We start from the raw sequence: 23,595 nt of genomic DNA, 5'->3' as shown, positions 1-23,595 counted from the left end.
TGCGGCCAGAAGAGGAAAGCTGGATTTATATAGCTTAAAAGCTATTTATTGTAGCTTTTCATTATGGTTATGGGAATGGGCCCTCCAAAGGTCACTGGCTCTTTCACATATGTGTGTAGTGCCAGGGATCAAGCCCAGGGCTTCACAGCAAGCGCTCTACTGCTGAGCCGTATCCGGCCTCAGTTCTTTCTTTCATGTCGGTTATGTGCCATTAATTTGCAGAGGCCCATAGAAGGGCACTGTGTCGACAGCCTGAGCACGCTCTGTCCGAAAAGGACAATTTGCAGACGTCACTTCCTGGAAACTTCCCCAGGCTTCTCTGCCATGACTCCTTCATTGGCTAGCATGACACCGAGAAAAAGTCCAGAAGAGGGCCAGCAAAGAGAAAATTAATTTATTTGCCCTCACAATGCCCTGGGCCCCGGGGGCCCCACAGTCCAGCGAGCATGCCGTGCCCGCCGTGCGGAGTGCCCGCCCCCTGGCCCGGAGCTGCCCGCAGCCGCCTCCTTCCTGAACCCACCGCCCTGCTCCCACATGCAAGGGGCGCGCACGGCCACCCGCACAGACCCGTGCCTGCCAGGACGGCGCGTGGCCGGCGGCGCGCGTGCCCGTGGGCCGGGTGGACGGGCAGGAGGCCGTGGCTCAGTGCAGAGAGCTGCTGTTCTGCTCTTCGAAGGCCATCTTGCCCACTAGGAGCTGGCTGTCCAGCTCCACGCCGCTCACGGGGAGCTGGAAGAAGTTCATTTCGGCTGCCAAGGCCGCCATGGCCGAAGGGTCCTGGCCAAACTGGGCTCGAAGCATCATGTCCATTTTCTCCAGCCTCCGCTTGAGCCGCTTGGCCTCCCGCTCCCGGATGAGCCGGGCCTGCCGCTTCTCCGGGGTCTCGTTGGCCCGCTTTAGTCTCATGGCCTCCCGGTCCCGCTGCAGCCGGCGTGCCCGCTGCTCGTCCGTCTCCTGCATGCGCTGCAGCCGCTTGGCTTCGCGGTCCCTCATGCGCCTTACCTCCCGCTCCTCGGGGGTCTCATTGTCCCGCCGGCTCTTCTTGGCCGTGCGCTCCCGCTCCAACCGCTGCAGCCGCACCTCCAAGGGCTCGTTCTGCCGGCGCAGCGCCCACTTGCGCACGCTGGGGGTCTGGGCTTCCAGGAGCTTCCGGTAGGCGGCACAGTTGTTACAGACCAGCAGCACCCCAGCAGGGTACACAAGAGGGCTGGCGGCCACGTCCTTCCCCTCTGCACTCGAGGGGCCCTCGCTGTGAGCTGGCGGCAGGCAGTCCACGTTAAGTACCTCCGGAAGCTTCTCGCTGGAAAGCAAATGTGCGCAATGGGTCACGGCTCCATGCCAGGCTCCAGCCCGCTGTACCCTGGTGCCCACCACATTGGCAGTCCCAGGTTCATCTCTTGGGGTCAACCTGAGGGTGGGGGGAAGCCGCTAATGCCCCAGCCTGGCTTTTCTTTGGGCCAGGGTGTCATGCAGCCACGTCTTAAAGCCCTCCTACGTGGCAAGCAGCAGAAAACAGACTGCCCTCGCCAAGGGTTACTCCTGGCTTTGCACTCAGGAATCACTCCTGGCGGTGCTTGGGGGACCATATGGGACGCTGGGAATCAAACCCGGGTCAGCCGCGTGCGAGGCAAACGCCCTACCCGCTGTGCTATTGCTCCAGCCCCCTCACCACGGGTTTTTAAGGGCGCCAGAACACTGCACAGGAGGGCTGTGGGGTCCTCCCTGAGGGGAGACCCAGTAGGACGGGAATGCCAATAGTGCTCGGAGCTCTGCCCTCAGAACCGGGGCAGCGTGGCTCCTGGGGCTAACTTCTCCCTGCTCCTCTTTTTTCTAGACTCAGCTCTGACTCAGGGGACGTCCTCTCCCTCTGGGAACAGCCCAAGGAAGAGCACGTTTCCTCTTCCCTGGGAGACGGGAGTGAGCTGCCTTCTGCTTCAGGCTGGGAGGGCGAGGGCGCAACGCCTGCTCACCTGTTAAACGTGGCGCGGCTGGTGAAGCGGGCTCCGCACACGGCACAGTTGGACCGCTGATCCTCGGAGTGGATGAGGAGGTGGCGACCCAGTGACCCTGGCGAGCTCAGGGCCCGGCCGCAGACAGGGCACATGTAGCTCTTGGCGCTCACCACTGCCGCCGTGTGCTGTAAAACAGAACCCACTGTCAGCTTGGCGGCTCCGGACAGGCCACAGCCGTGAAGCAAGACCTGTCCGGGAAAGGTCCCTTCCCCGAACCTCAGGATCAGAGACTCCAGGCCAGGCCACCCGACGAGCACTCAGCTGGGACAGCATCTGGGACCTGGAGCTGATCTGGAGAACAGGGGACATGGGGAGAGGTATCTGGGCTGGGACAGGTCTCAGCAGGCGCAAGTGCAGATGCGTCAAGGGAGCAAGGCGGACCAAAGCTAGATGCTGGCCAGGAAGTCTAGAACCCAGGAGAATTTCAGTGCCCTGTCCTCCCTTTATTCTTTCATAGTCTTCTGGGGGCTAGAGAGATATTACAGTCGGTAGGACACTGCTTTACACATGATCGACTCGGGTTCGATCCTGGGCTCCCCATTCGGTTCCCTGAGTCCTCTTGGAGTGATCCCTGAGCAGAGCCAGGGGTAGGCCCTGAGCACCACCGAGGGTGACCCCAAAACTGAAACTAAAACTGTAGTTTCCCGGGGGTCAGAGAGATAGCACAGTGGGTAAGGTGCTTGCCTTGCATGCGGCCAGACCACATTCTGTCCCCAGCACCACATGTTGTCCCCTGAGCCCGCCACGAGTGATCACTGAGAGCAGAGCCAGGAACACTGAACACTGCTGGGTGTGGCCCAAAAACAAAAAACAGAGAACACAGCAGCCTTTCATTCCGAGCGCCTTATTTATGCTTTCTCCAGCATTTCTTGTGTCAACTCTCTTCATTCTTTAAGACAAAGCCCTCATTAATAGATGTTAGGTTTTCACTTTTTTCAGTTTTTGGTGCCAGGGATCAAACCCAGAGCCTCACACATGCATGCATGTGTTCTGGTATCTATTTCCCTTTTTAAAATATGAATTTCATAACTTAGAAAAAAAAGGGACGCTTTTATTTTCTATGTCAACCTGGGCACCCAGAATATAATACTCACATATCCTGCTTGTTCTCTACGCGGGCCTGAGGATGCAAGCGGGGTAGGAAGGCCGACCCGGGACCTCTAAGGCATCACACATGCAAAGCATGCTTGCTTCATTTTAGGTTCATTTATTGAATCACCATGAATTACAAAGTTACAAAGTTATTCATGATTGCCTTTCGAGGATACAATGTTCTGGCCCCGATCAGTGTCCCTCCCAGCCCCACAGCCTGCCTCTCTTCCAGGCACTTTTCAATCTTTCTTTCTTCCTTTGAGGCACTGTGGCTTACAACACTATTACTGTGAGGGTTTCATGCATGTCACTTTCCTCCTTTCGGCACCCGGTCCTAGTCCGGAGTGACCACTTCCCCCTGTGTCGAAGGGTCCCTTCCCCTCCTCCCACAGCGGCAGCTTCCTACTCAGGACCCGTTCTCCCGCCCTTCACGCTATTATGCAAAGCATGCTTTCTACCCCGGAGCCCTCGCGCCGGGCCCGAGAGGCGTGTTCTGGGAGAGCTGAGCTTCCTTGGGGGGCTCACAGCTCCCTGCGCCGTACCTGGTACACGTGAGCAATCAGCTGCTCGCGACTCCCACAGTCTAGCTGGCAGAGAGGACACTGGCACAGTCCGAGTAAGGGGTCGGAACTCAGATTCTCCGCGGCCTACAATTGAACAGGCAGACAGTTCGTGAGGCTGGGTGTCAGGCTCTCCCCAGGGCCCCCTGAAGGACATGTTCCTCGTGGTTCCTGCTGGAGACACAAGGGGAAAAAAAATCCCAGGGGAAAGGGAGTTGTGTTTGCTTCCATCTTTGTTTTCTCCAGTTGTCCCAGAAAGCAGTTATTATTTTTTTTTTTTCTGTAAGGCAAACTGCAGGGGAAGGCTGAGCTTCCCGCAGGCCTCCTCAGCATCTCGGGTAACACTCACACACACTGGCAAGTAAGCTCCTAGTTTTCCTAAGGGGGCTACTTGCTCTGCAAAGAAATGGGGGGCTCTTGTGGAAGCAGAACTGCAACAGGTAGGGGAGTGAGATGGGTGGGAGGGGCGCTCAGGGGCTTGCTGGGGACCTGGGCTGGGAAGGTTCCAAGACGACCCACACACAGCCCGAGGGAGGCTCCGTCGCTGAGCCAGGAGGAGGGGCGCCCGGACTCAGGAGATTTGTCACTTGCCTTGTTGTCTACCACTTCGGTCCCACCACCAGGCTGCTCTGCATTTTCTAATTCTTTCTCCACTTTGATCACCCCTCCATCTTCCTCTGATGTGTGGGAAGAGACTTCATCTTGTGTGGTCTCCTCTTCCTCACCCTCACTGTCACCTGGAACACACAAATGGTCACTCCCTCTGGCCCCGAGAGGAGTGTGTCTCAGTCGCTCGCCTCCCTGGAATTCGTGGGGAACATGCTGAGATTCCCGTTGTGCGTCTGCATCAGTGTTGAGGAGGGTGTGAATCACTGGAACTGCTGTATTGAGCTGCAGCCGCACGTATACTCTCAAGAGAAAGCCTGAGCCAAAATGCCACTGGAAAATGGGGACAGCCCTGTATGTCATGTTCAAGGTTAGCCCCCGTACACACGGTTCCCAGCATCTCACTCCACAGGCCCCTCCTGCACCCCTCCCCACGCCGCCTCCCTGATGGTTCCCTTTCCCTGTAGCCTCTGCATCATTTCTCCACGGAGCCAACACACGGCTCCTCTTTTCTCAAGAGCATCCAATTCCACTCACCTCTTCTCTCTCCCAACAAGCCCCAAGGCACATGTACAGAAACACCGTTTTTCTTTACCCTTACCAAAAAAGTGAGGCGGTAGTAAATTCATTCAGAATGTCATCGCTTTACAAGGGCCTTTAGTGCGGTGGGAAGATCAGCACAGTACCAGCCGCCCGCAGTCGGCGGTGGTATTTCACTTCCGTGTGTGCGCGGTGCCAGGGACTAAACCTAGGTCTCCAGCCCGCCAGGAACGCACGTTGAGCCCTGCACTGTCTGACCCTGCGAGTAACTCAGCCTTCCTGGCTCAGTAAGTTCCTGGTTTCTGTGGACTCAGCTTATCTGGTAGATAGCTGGATGCATTGGGTGGGAGGAACAAACCATTCCTTAGGGTGAAATACAAGTTCTGTGACTGAACGATGAAATGAGTCTGTTTCCCTGCGGGGTGCAGGATGTGGCTCTGGGGAGGTGTGTCAGTGGCAGGGGGAATGTACAAGATCTGTGATGACTTATTTTCCCCTAATAGTTCTAAAATCTGTGGTGGTGGGGGGGAATGAGCGAAAGTAAGCCCCATGATAACAAAGGGAGCTGTTTCTCAAAAGAAAAACCGTCCTGAGAGGAAGCTGTCCATCAGCAGGCCTGCCCCCACTCCCCAAGACCCCTGGGCCTGACTGAGCAAGAGATCCAGGCTAATTTCGTGATCGAAGGCACCACACACCCCAGCCCCTCCCCAGCTCATTTGGAAAACTTGTAAGTTTGGTCTAAGACAATAATAGAGCAAGTATACATTTGTAATTAATTAAAAAAATTCCAACTACATTATTAGAACTTCTTTCCATTCCTTTTTATTTTTGTATAAAGGCCACTCCTGGTGATGCTTGGCCTGGTCTGCCAGCCTGGTGCTTATCCCGTGGGGTTCATGGGCCTGGCAGTGCCAGGGATCCGAGGCCTCACACTTGCCAGGGCCTGGGCTCTAACTTGACCTACCTCCCTGGCCCTGGAAAAAAATTTTTTTTTGTTGTTTCTGGGTCACATCCATGCTCAGAAGTTACTCCTTGCTCTACACTCAGGAATCACTCCTGGTGATGCTGGGGAACCATATGGGATGCCAGGGATCCAACACCCTGCTTGCTGTACTAAGCTCCGCAGTCGCCCACCCCCCTGAGGTTTTTCCTAATAATTCTTCTAGAATGATGACGCATCTTTTCTAGAATGAAGACCTACTAGGCTTTTCTAGATGTTGCCATTCCCACCTATGACTCAGAATTGTAGTTCCCACTGGTCTTCTAGAAATATTTTCTATTATTATTATTACTTTTCTGCTCTGAGTAATTAGTTGATGAATTATTTTTGCTGTTGTTGCTTAATTATTAGTTTGAGTGAACACATAGTTGCTAGAAGGTGTAAAAACACTCTCCTGCTTTAGTTTTTCTCAACTCCAAATGTGGAGGAAAATCAGAAATGTCACTCTCTACTGACATTTACAACCACCAGCCATCGGCAGATGAGATTAGTAAAGTGTGGCAATCATTCTTGAAAATCATCTCAAAATTAATTTGTTCAGGGGGTGGGGGCAATAGTACAGTGAATAGGGGGCTTGCCTTGCTCACAGCTGACCTGGGTTCAATCCCCGGCATCCCATATGGTCCCCTGGCACCGCCAGGAGTAATTCCTGAGCACAGAGCCAGGAGGTACTCCTGAGCATTGCTGGGTGTAGCCCCAAAACAAATAATTAATTTGTTCAAACAAGTCAAGGAACAATACACAGGGCCCCACCCCATCACCCCATTACCCGCCACTGCTTTTTCTTTCTCTTTTAATCACAAGGATCTGCCTGGGACTTGGTGTGAGGAGCCTTCACTGTAGCATTTTCTTATCCTACAAAGCCTCACCAGTTTAGAAAATCCTCTTGAGGAGCCCGAGAGACGGTATAGTCAGTGTGTTAAGGCACTTGCCTCTCACTCAGTCAACTCAGGTTTGATCCCCGGCATCACATGTGGCCCCCGAGCACGGCCCAGAGTGATCCCTGAACAGACAGAGCCAGGAGTAAACCCTGAGTACTGCTGGGTGTGGCCCCAAACTCTTCCACCCCCACCACAGTCCTTTTGTGAAACATTAAAACTGGATCCTCAAATACACATTTTTGTGAAAGTACTGACATTCGGAACATTCATTAATCACGAAAGAATAGATCCTAGAGCTAGGGTTTCTGTTTTTCTCATTTGGCCTAAACCCAGGGGCTGCTCGAGTACGAAATTATTTCTGTGCCCTTGTTTATCACAATCATCACAAACAGATCTGAGTATGGCACTGTGTCCAGTAGTCCAGGCCAGGAGTTAAAATATAATGCCAGACCTGTCCCTTCCCTTTGGATCCACCGTGTTCATACACCCAGAATAGCTATGGGAGCAGTGAGGATGTGCCGTCTCCTCCTTCATGTCTTTCTCCCCCCATGCACACCCCCAGAGCACACACACACTCTGATCATTCTTCTCCCATCGCCCTGAGTCATTACCAGAAGGTGCAGAACTCACTGCTACTGGAGTCCTGATCTCTGAGCTGCTGGATAGCTGGTCGCTGACTGCCAAGGTCTCCAGGAAAATCAGTTTTCATCATCGCCTGGCGGGCTTGCTCTTCTAGCCCAGCAAATACTTGATCCCCTGGTGGTCACAAGGAAAAATAGTCAGGCCACCAGCTGGGCAGCACATCCCCCAGCCAAGCTGCTTAGGAAATCAAACCGATCAAAGGGAGGAGGCAAGCCAGGCGGGGTCATTCCTCTGTGAGCCAACCTGCCCCACTGCTCCTGGTGCAGCTACTCTTCAGGGCAGTGAGCCCGATGCTCCGGGAAGCATCTCCTGCTCTTAGAGCCTCCTAATCTTTTTTTTTTTTTGGCTTTTTGGGTCATACCTGGCAATGCACAGGGGCCACTTCTGGCTCTGCGCTCAGGAACCACCCCTGGGCAGTGCTCAGGGGACCATATGGGATGCTGGGAATCGAACCCGGGTCGGCCGCGTGCAAGGCAAACACCCTACCCACTGTGCTATTGCTCTGGCCCGAGCCTCCTAATCTTGACTCCTTTCAAAAAGCGGTCAACTGCGGCCTTACCACATGAACTTCAGATTCCCAATTCTGCTTAAAACCTTCCATCAGGACTGGGGAGATGGAGGCAAGAGGAGGGAGAGTGATGGGACAAAAATGTGGCAACAAACCTGGGTCTGACTGCTGAATCTTACTATGTAAGCTTAGACTCTGCCTCAGGGTCTAACTGAAACCAATGCTTCAAGTAATCGAAATAACAATCTCTCTAATCTCATCATTCAGCATTCTATTTCTAGGACATGCTCTGGGAAGTCTTCCTTAATTTCCTAATGCCTATCAGAATTAGACACGAACGAATCCACCAATGGCTGAATAGTGGATTTGACAAAAACAATATATGATGTATACAATATAATCTTAATGGATAGAATATAAAACTTTATGAATAACAAAAACTCACATGGCTGAGAAATAAACTTCCCAAGTAAGCTACCTAATTTGTAACAAATAAAATTCTATCTAGGCTTTGAGAACCAATGAGATAAAATTTTAAAACATTTTATTTAGGGGCTGGAGCAATAGCACAGCAGGTAGGGCATTTGCCTTGTACACGGCCGACCTGGGTTCGATTCCCAGCATCCCATATGGTTTCCTGAGCACTGCCAGGGGTAATTCCTGAGCACAGAGCCAGGAATAACCCCTGTGCATTGCCAGGTGTGACCCAAAAAGTAAAACAAACAAACAAGCAAAAAAACAACATCTTATTTATGGAGTGTCCAAAAACCTTGTTCTTTTTTTTTATTTTGTTGTGGGGTTTTTGTTTCTGCTTTTTGGGTCACACCTGGTGATGTGCAGGTTACTTCTGGCCCTGCACTCAGAAATCACTCCTCGTGGTGCTTGGGGACCACATGGGATGCCAGGGATCAAACATCAGTTCAGCTACATGCAAGGTAAACGACCTACCCACTGTACTATTGCTCTGCCCCTCTATTTTTGATTATGCATTGACATCTGATGAACTCGGCTTGTGACCCGAAAGGTCACTGAAGAGTTAACACTGAAATGTACTTTTATTCCCAAGAGGCCATGCCCAAGGAGAAAAGAGAATTGGGTTTCTTGAGGTTTCCATTCAGTCAGAGTGGAAACTGCGGTCCCCATTCTCCAGCCACCAAGACAGAATAAAAGCCCTGGTGACAAGTTTGACAATAGACTGGGCATTTTCTTCCTGGAGACAGAGGCAAGCAAACAGGCTCAGGTTCCGAGAGGGCAGACTGATGAGAATGGACAGGGAGGCTGACCTGTGCGACCAGCACCAGGCAGTGAGAGATGGGATGGGAAGTGGGCTTCGCACGATCTGAGGCATCCACCAGCAGCTGTTCACCTCTCACAGTTCTCTCGCTACCAGAGACCTGATCAGAGTTACTGGCTTGGCCTTCTTATTCCTAGACGGTCCGTCTTCCCAGTTCTCTGTACAATTCTCTGTGGTAGGTTGTTTTACCCATATTTTAATCAGGAGAAAACAAGTCTAAGTATTAAAGCTGACAAGAGCTAATATCTAATTCCTCCCCCTATCCTCCATATTTTTTCTATCTTCTAGCAGAGGCAGAAGCAGAAGTTTCGGAAGTTTGTAGGCTTGTCTCTGGGCACGGGGGTGGGACACACACACACACACACACACACACACACACACACAATGTGATCGCAGGGTTAGTGTTCCCTGCATACCAGAAGGAGCCCACATATACAACTTGGGCATCGAAACCAGATTCTCATGGTGACAGAAGAAACCCTCATTCTCGTGCTTCTGCCCCCAAGTGATGAGGACCAGACCTGAGTGTCTTCTTTAGCCGGCACTATGCGTGGCAGTCGGGTGCTCGCATCCAAGCGTACTTCCAGTAATAAGTTGCTTTTGATTCATTTCATAATGTCTGACAATACACTGGCTATCAATGACTTCAAGGGAAGAATACAACCGCATCCCTCTTTGCAGAAGTGAAATATTTCATTTCTCCATGTCAACTCCACTGAAACAGCAAGACCAAAGCAACTGGAATAGTTACTAAGTTCTACTGGATAGAGAATGGGCAGCTATGACGGATGCCGGGGAGCAAAGTCTACAACAGCAGATGTTTATCAGGCTGGTCCTCAGTGTCATCTTCAATGACACCTCCAGTCTCTAGCCAGAAAGGAACTGGGTGTAAAACAGACTAGAAACAGACATTTTCCCTCAGGAGGGGTCACCTCTGCATTGTCAGAAGAACCTATAAAAGGAACATCCTTTTGAGATCAGCTTGAAATTAAGTTTTGTCTTCATCAAACTGAAGTAAAAAATTATTGGTCTAGGGATATCTAAATATTTAGGCTTTCACAGATCAGGAGTCTCTTCAATATGACTTTCCTGTACAGAACTTTGGCTGGCAATTTTGCCAGGGATAGTTGGGAGAAATTCATTCAGTTATTCCTTTTCCTTTTGGCAGGTTGGGAAGAAAAGTCACTTTTGTTAATGTTTGTTTTGCCTTTGTCACGTGTGAGATTGAACCCAGGGCTTCACATATGCCAAGACATGCTCTACCACTGAGCCACACCCCAGTCTGCAAAAGCGGTGCTTTCATATTTCACTCCATTCCTAATGAATGGCGTGAAAGAACCAGGGAAATTTTATTCCTCAAAGCTGTTCCTCTTGGGCCCGAGCAATAGTACTGTGGGTAGGGTGTTTGTGTTACACTCGGCCGACCGCAGTTCAATCCCTGGCATCTCTTATGGTCTCCTGAGCCCTAGCAGGAGTAATTCATAAGTGCAGAGCCAGGAAAAACCCTTGAACATTGGCCAGTGTGGCCCCCAGAAAAGGAATAAACAAAAGGCTATTCCTCTTTTAATTAACATAAAGCAAAATACATAAGAGACATTTTTTGGTTTTTGGGCCACGCCAGCAGTGCTCAGGGTTTACTCTTGGCTCTGTGCTCAGAGATAACTCCTGGTGGTCTTGGAGAGCCATATGAGATGCCGGGGATCCAATGCAGGCTGGCGGGGTACCAGATGAGCTCTCTGCCCACTGTGCCCTCTCCGGCCCCCAGGCATGCATTTTTAAGAGGGAGTGATTTTGCTGGCTGGAACTCTCAGTAGTCCTATCTAACCCCTCCATCGGCCCACCCAGGGCTGTCCCTAAGTAGGCAGTGCGACGTGCTGGCCCGTTGTATTTACTTAGTAAGTGGACACTGCTGCCTCGCATGCGCCCTGCCAGGTTTAGTTCCTGGCACCATATGGCTCCCCTCCAAGAATTGCTGGGTGCAGCCCTAGACACCCAGCACTAAGGTGGTCACAGCACAGCAGAGCCTGAGCAGCATCACAAAGTTGAACTATCAGCAAGGACTGCCCCCCCACCCGCCACCCCACCCTGGGCATCAACCAAAAACCAAAAGAAACACTAGCCAAGTTTCCCAAAGGGGGCAACTCCATGCCCTGGAAGGCACTGGACCTGGGCAGTAGCGGGCTTGAGCATAGCTGGGCGCTTGGGCACAGCTTGTTGGCTTCAACAAGGAAGACTGCCAAGTGGGCCCCGGGTGGTTTCTTTTCTGAAAAGCAAGCGGTAGCCGAATACGATGGGAACCTCTGCCCAGGCCACAGGGTATTAAGGCAAGGCTACCATCTTATTAACAAGGGCATTTATCTGCCTGTTATATCTGAGAGTCTTCCAAGCTCCACAGATAGAGCCAGCTGCTACCTCACCTTCTGTGGGGGGCATAACAACAAATATACTTTTTGTCGGACTTGGTTACCTTTTTATCAGACCAAGGAAGAACAGGGTCACAGAAGCAGGGCTGGAGAACAGATGAGACGCACCAGATGCCACAGTACTAGAGGCAGCAATTTTACGGTTCTCTCTCGATTCCTTGGCTGCAGTTAAATGAATGTGGTTTCTCACTAACTGAAATCAAGCAGCAGAGCTGACCCCTATGCTGAGAGTGTGGGTGTCGAGTTCAGGAGAAGGGGGGCTGGCACCGGGAGGGAGGGGCCCAGGGCCTTGTTTCTAGATGACGGTCTGTGAGCCAAGGTGCCATCACAGGGTGTGGAGACACCCACTTATCTCATGGGGAGGCTGACAGTGAATGCAGAAAGTTCTGCTAAGTTTAGAAGGGGGGTGTGTGCGGGGGGAGGGCTGTGAAGCCCTTTTCCCTCCGTCTCTTTAAAGGCAAACTGAAACTGAAAAAGTCAAGTAGATATTTGCAATCTGAAAACAATCTCTCAGGAAAGCATTTTCTTTCCTGAGTGTTTGGTATAAATAAACCAAATCAAAGTGTTTGTAAGGGACTCCATTTTCAACCTCTCCAGAAACCAAAGCCTGAATGGAGAAGGAGAGTGGAAGAAGGGGGGGAGCGGTCGGACGAGCTCTTCGGCCGGCAGCAAGCAGCGTCCCTCTGCCTGAGGATGCTGCACCTTTATTCTGAGAGCCCGCGCCAAGCCTTTAATGAACCGGGTAAAACGCCGAGCGGGTCTGGGTGTGTCTGGGGTAAGGAGAGACCAGGGTAGTGATTTAGCTACATAAGCAGTCCTGAGAAAAGTGAATACCACAGCAGCCCGTCTGCTGGCTTCCCAAGGAGATGGACAAATGCTGCTGGCCGACAGAAGTGGGAATCAGAATCCCCCCCCCCCCCCCCCCCCCAGGGTTTGAGTCACATCTGGCGATGCTCAGGGGTTACACCTGGCTCTGCACTCAGGAATTACTCCTGGCGGTGCTCGGGAGACCATATAGGATGCAAGGCAAAGTGCCTTACTCGCTGTGCTATCCCTCCAGCCCCTTCTATTCTTTTCAGTGGCCTCTGAGCTTCCCGCCACACCACCATCCTCCCAGAGGCAGACCTAATGAAACTCAGTCACTATTCTGCTCTAGTGCGGAATGGCTGTGATACTTAAACAAAGGTTCTGCAGGCTTTCCTGCCTCCTAGACCTTAAGTCCATTCCGCTGACTTTAAATAGACGAGCAACACCTTCAAATCAATACATCTGACTGGTTCCATTTCATGGCCAGGAATAGGAGACAGACATAGTCCGAAGTCTGAACGCGCTTACGTTTCCTGGCCATTACTTCCCAGCAAGCAGACGCTGACCTTTTTGAGAAGACAGGGCCAGCTCAGCCCCCAGCTAGTAAAGCAACTGCAGGTCCTCAGCCTCCAGCACCATTTCCAGTGTCTTCTCTTCTTAGGCGAGGCTTAGTCCATCCCTTGTGAGGCCCTCGTGGTTCCCTGCTCAGGTCCCCCAGTGGGGGGCTACACTTCACGGCAGCTAAACGCTCCCGCTCACAGTCCCTGGGGCCAGCAGAGTCCCGTGCCTCCCCTGCAAGGCCAACATCCCTCATCTCATTAGCATTTGGCTCTATGCCATGGATGACGAGTGACACTCTCCTCTTTCCCCTGTTCTGTGTCCAACACCCACTGGCTCCCCCGGGGTTTGACTGGCTTTGCAGGAAGGAATGCTTCGTCGACACAAGCATAAGCCACGCTAGCCTTTAGTGGCTCCCCTGGCCCTGCCACAATCATGCCACATGCCCACGAGCTACTTTCCTCCAATCTCGCCATTCTCTTTGGACAGGGCCTTCACAGGTCAGCTCACCGCTATTAGCATCTTGTGAACCAATGATCTTATGAAGAGCGCCTTTGCTGCCCTGCCTCCCCGGGGTGCAATCTGTGTCTTCTACCAATACTCACCTTCACTCAAGAGAAGACAACGTCAACCACTGTGCTGGAGGGCCCGTGCTAGAGGTGCTTTATTCTCTCTTTCTCCCTCCTGTCTGTCTGTCTGTCTTTCTCTTTCTCTCTCCCCTCCCCCCATTCACACGCACTCAGGCCATTACACGTTACTGTCTCAGCAGTCATCCTTAAATCCTTCCTAGGTGACCACTTTTACACTAAGCAGCATCCCACGATTCGCCCGTGCCTAGAAATGTCCACGTGGTGGCTGGTGTGCAGTATGCTTTTAATCAATTTTAGTCCTGTTATCTTAACTCCCAAACTAACAGTCCGTTACATGGAGAGGGGATTTTTTTTGTTTTTTTTAATCTTAACACACTGATGCTGCTGCAGTTTGTGGTATGCCACAGCCAAGTGTAACCCAACAATGGTTCACACCATCATCCTGTTTTCTCTTCCATGTCATACCCCGAATTCCTTTCAGGTGTGTCTGTGCTCCAGCGAGTCTGCCCTCCCTACTGAATGATCTGTCTCCTTTATAAACAGCTAGGTGAGAATGCCCATCTCCCAGAACATAGGAAGTTACCTATCTTAAATATAGACAAATGTGGGGGTCCGAGTGATAGGACAGAGGGTACAGCGCTTGCCTTAAACTCAGCTGACCTGGGCTTGATCCCCAGCACCGCCTATGATCCCCTATGCCCACCAGGAGTGATCTCCAAGCACAGAGCCAGCCCTGAGCACTGCCAGGTGTGGCTCTCCTCTCTCTGAAAAATGTACTATTAAAATGTATTGTTATTTAAAACTATATATATATATATATATATTTACAGTACCAGGGATCGAACCCAGGACATCATACCTGTGAGGCATGTGCTCTACCACTGAGTCACGTTTCCTGCCCCTACTAAAGCATCTGCAAACACCCTTTATGAGAAGTACTAAAGGAGAGGGAAAATGCAGGAGTACAGACAGGAAATAATCCCTAATGTCTCAAGGTTATAAGCTAATGACCACGACAAAGCCCCCATGTGAAAACACTGAGGAATAACCTCAGCAATAATGCATCCCTGGTCTGTTTCCTCTCAAGTGCGCACATGTGAATCAGCCACACTGTAACACACTGCATCCAACTGCTCCCTCCTTGTTCCAACTCAGAAATGTTTGGGAGCTCCTCACTGTGCACAGAACAAAGCGCGAACTCATCTTGGTTTCTACAAACCATGCAGAAACTGAACACCTCTAACCTCACGTCCTATGATGCCTGGACAAAAGGAATTCCTAATTTGCACAGTCTTCATGTCCCCCGAATATATCACATGCGCCCCCTTTTATATATCTGCTTACATCATGTCCCTACTTGATTCTTAACTCCTTCACCCTTTCCACTTCCCTCTCAAAATCTACCTTCTGTCTTCAGGACCAGGGAAGTGGCTCAGTGACAAAGAACATGCCTCACATGTATGAGATCAGGGTCTGATGCCCGGCACCTCAACAAAGCAAGCCAACTCCGTTGTATCTCTAAAAGCCCTGTTCAGGTTCATGGTTTGGCGTGTCTCCCAAGCACTCCCTCACTGTCAGTTCAGTGGAGTCTTTTTCTTGTTGTTGTTGTTGGCTTTTTGGGTCACACCTAGCAATGCTCAGGGGCTATTCCTGGCTTTGCACTCAGGAATTACTCCTGGCGGTGCTCGGGGGACCATATGGGATGCTGGGAATCGAACCCGGGTTGGCTGTGTGCAAGGCAAATGCCCTACCCACTGTACTATTGCTCCAGCGCCTCAGGGGGGTTCTCTTAATGTCTTTCAATGTCTGCACTACAGCTGGCTGCACTTACTATATGCCATCGTGTGTGTGTGTGTCCGCGTGCGTGTGCACACGCGTGCTCTATATTCACACATACTAGTGACAGAGAGCTCATCATCAGGACCCGTGGCTTGCTGCAGCCTGACCCCCTTCTCCTGCTTTACCATCCTGGCCTCCAGCACGAGGCTTAGCACTGTCAGTATTCTATAACCTGGACCCTGAGGGTAAACCTAGGGCGCCTTGTTGGAGGCAACTCTATACCTCCTCAAGCAATCAGACACATTTTAACCGGAGGGGCTGAATCTGTCTCCTGAATGAAGATCGCCCCTCCACTGCAACCCCCAAGGTTCTCCCTAGACTCCGAGGATGGAGCCCAATACTCACAGTGAACTTTATTTGGATTTGTCTGTTTCCGACGGGACATGTTTCCCAGATCCAGGTGCTCTGGCCGTTCCCAGTTTCCCCACTGGAGATGCGGCTACCTCCACGCAAGGTCCCGACCTGCAATACAGGGACTGTGTGAGAGCATGCCAGCGACCAGAGACTATATAAAGCCTGGAGAATAAAACAAGATACTGAGCTTGTAAAATGCCTCAGGTACAAGTAACTGACAGAAAGAAAAGGAAGGAGGAAAGAAAGGGAAGAAAAAGAAGAACTCTAGTAGAATAATCAAGGTCCCAAGAAGTTTAAGATGGAGAGCTCCCGAGAAGATTTCGAGAAGGCCACACTAAATCCATCTGTGGCATCCAGAATACTGCTAAGCGATCAAGATGACTTAAGAGGACAGGAAAGGAAGTGAAAAAATAAAAAGAAGGCAGCTAGCACTGGAAGCAACGAGGGTCCAAGCAATTCATTAGCCCATGAATGGTGAAAGGCAGCCAAGGAAGTGAAGAGGTCGGCAGCTCACATGTCACAATCCCACTGGGCACTAGGCCTGGAATCTGCACCAATGGGAGCCTCCAGACATTTTTTTTTTCAAGCAGTTATCTCACCTGGAGGCGACAAAGGCATCACATTCCTGTGAGAGGGAAATGTCTCATCACGCTTAGGCATCTGTGAAGGAAAACAACATGGGAAACAGAGCCTGTGGGGATGCAGGCTCAGTGCTCGCGACCCCAGGGCAAAGGCGCCCAGCAGATGTCCGGTGTTGAAAATGGGCTTCAGCGTCTCCCCAGGGCCAGAAGCTGTTCATAGTGTTGAGAACCAATTCAGTTTCCGTTCTGAATCTTCGCCCGGCTCCTACTCTCTGGACCGGAGGTCACAGGGGGAAGAAGCGCCCTCTCCACCCAGGCTGCAGAAGAGCAGTGAGAGGCGCGAAGAGCCAAAGCAAACCGCAAAGAGAAGCACTGCAGAGGCAGGCACCTGCGAGAGCCGCTCAAGGCTGGAGTTCCCGGGTAATCGTGAGACATCCCCTGCAGTAAAGCAATGCCAGGAAGTCCAAAATGGATTACTGGTGGAAGCCATGAAATTCCCTTTGTGAGGCAGAGTGAACGGGCAGACAGATGAAAATGAGATAGATCCTCTTTCCTACCAATGCCAAGAAGGCGAATCAGGTCGCCCTCTAAATTTTCTTTCAGTTCCTGCATTCCCAAATTGTACTCACGATGAATAAACAAACGCAAAATTGCAGCCTACTGCCTCAGGAGGCAAGGGAAGAGGCTCCCACTAATAGCTCTGCTCTGCGCTCCAATGAGTGGAGACTCGCCTCTTGTTAAGCCACCCTCTAGGTAGCTAGTAAGAGCTCAGACCTATCATCAGACCCTGCCTCCCCTTACCAAAAGAAGAAAGAAACCGCAAATGGCAAGATGGGCCTCCAGAGGAAGTGCAGTCTTCTATCATAGCTGCGTATCAAACACAGTTCTTTTTTCAGACCTTTAATTAAAAAAAAAAAACACAAAAACCTCCAATGTATACAGTAAGCTGCCTCCTCAACTATTTAGATGGTAATATACATCTATTCAAAGTTTTGTTGATATAGATAATTTGTTTCTAATCAAGTGTTTGTTTTAGTAACGGAAGTAGTTAATGAGTTTTATACTTTTCCACTTTGTGGGTTTTTCCTGGATATCACAAAGCTGTGATGAAATGCAGACTATCATTTCTTCTTCTAAAATGTATAGAAACGCTTCTCTACAAGAAACAAAAAATCTTACTCTGAATTTTCTTCCCATCAAGACCAGAAACTGGGCCAGGGAATATAGTGTAGAGGCATAACACACACTTCACATAGGTAAGACCCTGAGCGCAATCCCTGACCGACAGCAAAAACCACAAACCGGAAGGGGTTGGGGGCATAGATCAGAAATAGCAACTGTGAGGAGAAGGTAAGAAAGCTTCTTCTGTAGGAAGGCCAACTAATAAGAGCCCGGCTCTATTCAGATCATGGCAACGCTGCAAGAGTTCAATACTAAAAGCTCAGAGTCCTCAGACAGAGATAAATATCTGCATATTTAAGTCGCAAATGTCCTCGGCATCTCGCAATCCTCCTAGTGGCCAAATGGGGAAGTGACCAGATGGTACCCAATGGGACTTCACACCTGAGGAGTCAAGGGAAAAAAAAACAACAAGGAAAAGCTCCCCTCTTCCAAAAACAAAACCCCCAAACAAAACAAAAAACCGCATGGGCTCTCTGGGGAATCAGTCATAAGTAAGCAAATGGTCCTCACAGGCCACCTGCGGACCGCACAGGAGGATATCTAGAGGATAGGACTCTGCCTGTTTTACAGGCAGTAAAAGCCAATAAAACCCATGGGCACTTTGCCCTGCAGCTCACTCCCTTTCACTTCTCACACCGTCTCAGTTCCCAAGCCGGAATGCCACACGCACACAAAAGTAACTGGATCGCAGCCCGAACGGCACCATCTGGAATGAACACGGGTGGGAAGACGGCGGGCACGGGAGCCTCAGGTCTCCCCGGCTTGGTTCTCAAAGGTAGTCAGATGTGGCGGCTTGGAACGAGGCTGAGTCGCCTCGGGATGGGGCCAGCGGCATACCTGAGCCCGGACCCCCAGCAGAGCCCCTCCCCAGCCTGAGTCCCTTCCCCAGCTAAGCCCCCTCCCCAGATGAACCCTGTCCCCAGCTGAGACCCAACCCCGGCCTGGCCCTGTCTTCAGCCTGGCACTGTCCCCAGCTGAACCCCGACCCCAGCCGAGCCCTGTCCCCAGCCTGAGCCCCTATCCCTGCCTGAGCCCTGTCCCCAGCCTGAGCCCTGCCCTCAACTGAACCCCGTCCCCGGCCTGAGCCCCGTCCCAGTGCCCCCACAGGTGTGACTGCACACCACTGACTTGGGCAAGAAAACCCCAAGGCAAAACCAGAACCACCTCGGGGGCTGGGGGGGATCCAAGCTTTAAGAAAAGAGGGTGCGCTCCCCACCTCCAGCTCTGCGGCAGTTCCCACGGAGCAAAGTAAACTCGCCTGGATCCCGGCTATTCTGTGTCTGCCAAAAATTAACGAGAGCGAGAGCGAGAGAGAGAGAGAGAGAGAGAGAGAGAGAGAGAGAGAGAGAGAGGGAGAGAGAGAGGAGACAAGAAGGCTGGTCACGTAGCCGCCTCGCAGTCCCCTCCCCGTGTCTGGCGTGGGGCGCGCGTGCAGCGGCCCAGATGGTCACCCCGGCGCCCCCCGCCCGGGTCTCTCCGGCCGGCCTGCGCGCGCACAGGTCGCTCCCGGGGCGCGTCTTCCCCGAGACCCGAACGGGCTGGCGCGGGGACCCGGGGGCCGCACTCCCACGCCCCCCGTCGCCGTCCCACGGCTCCACCCCGGGCTGTCAGCGGCCGCCGGGCCCCGCCGGGCCGCCCCGGGCCCACGCGCCCACGCGCCGCCGCCCTGCCCCGCGCCCCGCCGGCCGGGAGTCGGGCCCGGGCAAGCCGCTCGCGCCCCCCGGGGCCGCCGCCCCGCCCGTCGCCCCCTCCCCACGCGCAGACAAAGAAGCGCGACAGCGGCGAGCCGGGGCGCGGGGAGCCCCCGCCTGCAGCCTGGCCGGCCCCGGGGCGACGAGTCGCGGCGCCCGCCTCTCCGCCCCGTTCTTTGGCTTTTACCCCGCACCTCGGCGTTCTGCGGCGCTCCGGGTGCCTGGGCCCCGCCTCCGGACAGACGGACCGTCCGCCGGACAATGGGCCCCGGGCCGCAGCTCGGGTCGGCCGGGCCGGGGCTCTCCGGGACCGGGCCCCGGAGGACGGTCGCGCGGCTCCGGGCCGAGCCGGCGGTGGAGAGCCGAGGGGCCGTGCTGCAGACGGACAAAGCCAACGGCAGACAGACAGACGGAGGGGGGAAAAGATGGCGACGCGGGCGGCGGGAGCGCGCGGCTCGCGCGCCCGCAGCCCGCGGGGCGCGTGCACGAGCCTCTCCTCCCCTCCCTCCCGCTCGGCCCCCCTCCCCGCGCGCGCGCCCGGCGGCCTGGGCGGGGCTGAGGGGAAAGGGGTCCGCGGGGGCGGGGCTTAGGGCGGCGTCCAATCGCGGGCGTCGGACGGGAGCCCCGCGCCCGGCATCCCTGGCTGGGCGGCTTGCTCGGGCGCTCCGGCCCCTTCGCAGCCCCAACTTGTCCCGGAGCCGCCCGCGCCGCCCTGCCCCTCGGCTCCGCTCCTGTCGCCTACCGCCACAAAGCCCACGTGTCCCCCGCGCACGTCGCCCCTCCGCGGACCCCAGCCTCTCCCGAACCTTCGGCCCCGGCCCGCGGGACCCGGGGCGGGGGGGCGGGCGGGGGGAGAGGGCTCCGGCCCTGGTGGGCGGGGCCGAGCTCTGCTGTCAGGGTCTCTAGGTTTCCCCGAGGCTTTGGGGTCGCCGGCCCGACTCCCCGCGGAGACAGTTGCGGCGTCTGAAGACCCGGGCCAGGGTTCACGCGGAGCAGGGTCGTGCGTGGCCCTGCCCGCGGGAATGCGGGCCCGGAGAGCGGTGAGCTCATTTCCTAGTCCCACACCTCCTCCGGGCATCCTCGTCTTCTCGCTCCCTCCCGGCTTTCCTTTTCTTCCTCTCCGGCTTCCTGCAGAATGCCTTCGCCGGCCTCTGGCGTGACTTGGACAAGTTGGGCATGCTGTCGGGAGAGGGAGGATGGGACCTGATCTCTAAGGATCCAGCTCGGGGTAGGACGTCTGCCCCGCACACGCCCCATCCCGGGTTCGACCTCGGGCATCGCATACGGTCCCCCCGCTACCCCCACCCCAGCCTGGCTTGGCCAGGAGTGATCCTTGAGCGTCACCCGGTGTGGCCCGGAAACCAAATAAAAGAAAGAAAGAAAAAAGATCCAGCTTGTCCCCAGCACTGAGCACCCGGGAAGCAGCCCTCAAATACAGAGCCGGGAGAGTTCCCCAGAGCCGCCCGAGAGGTCCCCAAAACATAACAAAAAACAACAACCGCAAAAAGACCCAGCTTGAAGTCCCAGCACTGCCACTGACTAGCCTGGTGATTTGGAGTAAGTTATTTACTTCCTTATTCTGAACCTCTTCTTTCTAAAATGTAAAGCGGACGATGATGTGATAATTTCTAGTCTCTCTTCTTTGGGAGAGGTGTGCTGAATATCTAAAATTGATATCTGAAAGTATTATATGAATATTTGTGATTACTAGCCTCAAGAGAATGCTGATCTGTGTATCCGAAGTTACAAGTCTTAGTACTTGCACAAAGCACTCTTGCAAAATGCCCTATCCACAAATCTCTAATGAGATATCATTGTATGCATGTGTGTTTAGTGCGATTAGCTATCCTGAAGGGTCTTAGCCCTTCTTAATCCCAAGGCAAATATTTTATTCATTCATTTGTTAATTATTTATTATAATTGGACTATCTAAGATAAGATTTATTGTTTAAAATCAAGGAAACTTTTAAATTTGCATTTAAAACACCTGGACACTGTTTAGGGGTTGCTCCAGTCCCTGTGCTGGCCGGTCACCCCTGGTGGTGCTGGGGAGACTTTGTGGTTCCAAGTCAGACTCAGCCTCCCTGGGACTGGAGAGATAGTATAGCCAATAGGGCGCTTGCCTTGCATGCAGCTGACCTAGGTTTTGCTTTTTTGTTTTTGCTTTTTGGGTCATATCAGCAATGCTCAGGGGCTACCCCCTGGCTCTGCGCTCAGGAATTTCTCCTGGTGGTGCTCAGGGGACCATATGGGACGGCAAGGATCAAACCCGGTCGGCTGTGTGCAAGGCAAACGCTGTACTATTGCTTGGGCCCCTAGCTGACCCAGGTTTGATCTCCAGGACCACATATCATCTCCTGTGGCTACCAGGAGTGATCCCTGAGTGCAGAGCCAGGAATAAGCACTGAAGACTGCTGGGTGCCCCCCCCAACCTCCCCCCCCCAAAAAAAAAACAGCATCCCACATGCCAAGTATGCAGTCAGCTAAATGAGTTTTTTTCCTCTGGCCCTCATTTAAAAATTTTAACTCCCTGATATTCAGAAAATGATCTCTTCTCATCCAATCAGCATGCTCTTAGTTTTGCAGAAGAACACGAGCAGGAAGGCTAGAGACACAGAGAGGTTAGAGCATCTGTCTTGCAAATGTCCAGCCTCAATTCAATCCCTGGAACCATAGATGATCCATTGAGCACAGCCAGGTATGACCCAAGGACTGACCCCCAAGTGCCAGCAGGACTCAATGAAAACCTACTTCTATAATGGGTAATTCTTGGTGAGCTTGGGTTGAAAGATACAAATGTGACTTAAGGATGTCACTAGTTGACATAGTTGACATTTCCTCATAGAAATACCAGCAGGGAAGATGTGAGAAGCAGCATCCAAGCTTCATTATTGAGCTTTTGGGTAAAGTTGAGCAGCTGGCTCCATTCCATTGAGTTGCAATAAAAAAGGATCATAATAATGCTATTCTCACAGCCCTCTTGTGCTCCAGAATTGCCTCTGTGGTGTTGTGGTTCCACTTATATTCAGTGGAGAGAAATATTAAATTAGGAATTCATTAATTTCCCTCTGCACTCACCTACACTTGTTATGTCTTCTTTGTGTTTTATCTTGTTTTTGTGCCACAGCTGGTGGTGCTCAGGGGCTACTCCCAGCTCCTATTGGTGCTTGGGGCGCCATGTGATACTTGGGCTCTAACCCTTGTCCCTGCAGCAAAACAGGTGCTCCAGCCCTTTGAGCTATTTCTCTGGCTCCTAAACTTTTTCTGATTTTAAGGACTGGGAGTATGGCTCAGACGTAAAGCATAAGACTCGCCTATGTGAGACTTGGGTTCCGTTCTTGTTACCACAGAAGTAAATTCATGCATAAGTAATAAAGATCTTATCGTCTTGCTTATAACAACTGGGATTGGCTCTGTGGAAGGTAAGAACCTTACCTGCCATACTGTCTTGCTGGCCTAAGTCTTATATTCTTTGGCCTGAAAGCTGTGTGAGACTTTTCCCTTTCTAAATGTTATAGCACAGCGGGTAGGGCGTTCGCCTTACAAGCGGCCAACATGGCCGACCCGAGTTCGATTCCTCCGCCCCTCTCGGAGAGCCCGGCAAGCTACCGAGAGTATTCGATATGCCAGACACAGTAACAACAAAAGTCTCCAATGGAGACGTTACTGGGCCCGCTCGAGCAAATCGACGATCAACGGGAGGGCCTTTACCTTTACCTTTTAAATGTTAGTGCTTAAAAATATGAAACAAACGAGGGGCTGGAGTGATAGCACAGCGGGAAGGGTGTTTGCCTTGCATGCGGCCCGACTGGATTCGATTCCCAGCATCCCATATGGTCCCCCGAGCACCGCTAGGAGTAATTCCTGAGTGCATGAACCAGGAGTAACCCCTGTGCATCGCTGGGTGTGACCCAAAAAGCAGAAAACAAAAACAAAAACAAAAAACAGCAACTAATTACTCCTTGTCCATCATCTTTCCTACACAATTTGGAGTTCTTTCCCTGTTGCAGGAGTCAGCAACCTTCTTTGATAAAAAGTCAGATATGAATATTTTAGGGTTTATGGTCAATGTCAGGTCTTATCTTTTATTCTTCATTCCTTCTTTGGGTTTTGCTTCACTTTTCATAATTTGCTGAAGGGGATGTACAAAACAGACAGGCCTGACTGATTTTGACTTGTAGGCCTATTAGAAATTCTTTCTCTATTTTAGGTTCAAACACTGTATAACCCTTAGTTACAATCATATACACACAAAAGAGTTACTGGTTAACTCATCAAAGAAATGTTCATTTTTCTCTGAACAACTAAACGGGATTTTCAACTGAAACAGTGTGAGTCACTCTGTTGTTCTGAATTAGTTTAGCCTCCAGATGAAACTGTTCTGTTCAGCCAGAGAGTAGAGGTACTGTTATGAATGACGGGCTGGTTCTGGTAC

General features: G+C 52.3%; 2 protein-coding genes across 2 annotated transcripts in view; one reads left to right on the top strand and one right to left on the bottom strand.

The window, feature by feature from the left end:
• Nucleotides 1-373: 373 nt before the first annotated feature.
• Nucleotides 374-19,748, bottom strand: ZNF821 (zinc finger protein 821). The gene is made up of 8 exons (XM_056136749.1): nucleotides 19,355-19,748; nucleotides 18,686-18,749; nucleotides 15,698-15,814; nucleotides 7,322-7,447; nucleotides 4,256-4,401; nucleotides 3,647-3,751; nucleotides 1,971-2,137; nucleotides 374-1,300 (listed from the first exon to the last, which is right to left on the bottom strand). The coding sequence occupies exons 3-8, from the start codon at nucleotides 15,735-15,737 to the stop codon at nucleotides 643-645; spliced, it is 1,242 nt and encodes a 413-aa protein (XP_055992724.1). The 5' UTR covers nucleotides 15,738-15,814; nucleotides 18,686-18,749; nucleotides 19,355-19,748; the 3' UTR covers nucleotides 374-642.
• Nucleotides 19,749-20,556: 808 nt separating this feature from the next.
• IST1 (IST1 factor associated with ESCRT-III) overlaps nucleotides 20,557-23,595 on the top strand; it is a 31,983-nt gene continuing 28,944 nt past the window's right edge. Inside the window, exon 1 of the mRNA XM_056136627.1 lies at nucleotides 20,557-20,717. The gene's annotated coding sequence lies outside the window, so the exon portion shown is untranslated. The remainder of the gene's footprint in view (nucleotides 20,718-23,595) is intronic.

This window comes from Sorex fumeus, unplaced genomic scaffold (genome assembly GCF_029834395.1).
Source record: "Sorex fumeus unplaced genomic scaffold, SorFum_2.1 ptg000122l, whole genome shotgun sequence".
In the NCBI taxonomy this organism is placed as follows: Eukaryota; Metazoa; Chordata; class Mammalia; order Eulipotyphla; family Soricidae; genus Sorex; species Sorex fumeus.
Note: the sequence above shows the minus strand (reverse complement) of the source record. Positions and strands in the feature narration are given on the sequence as shown.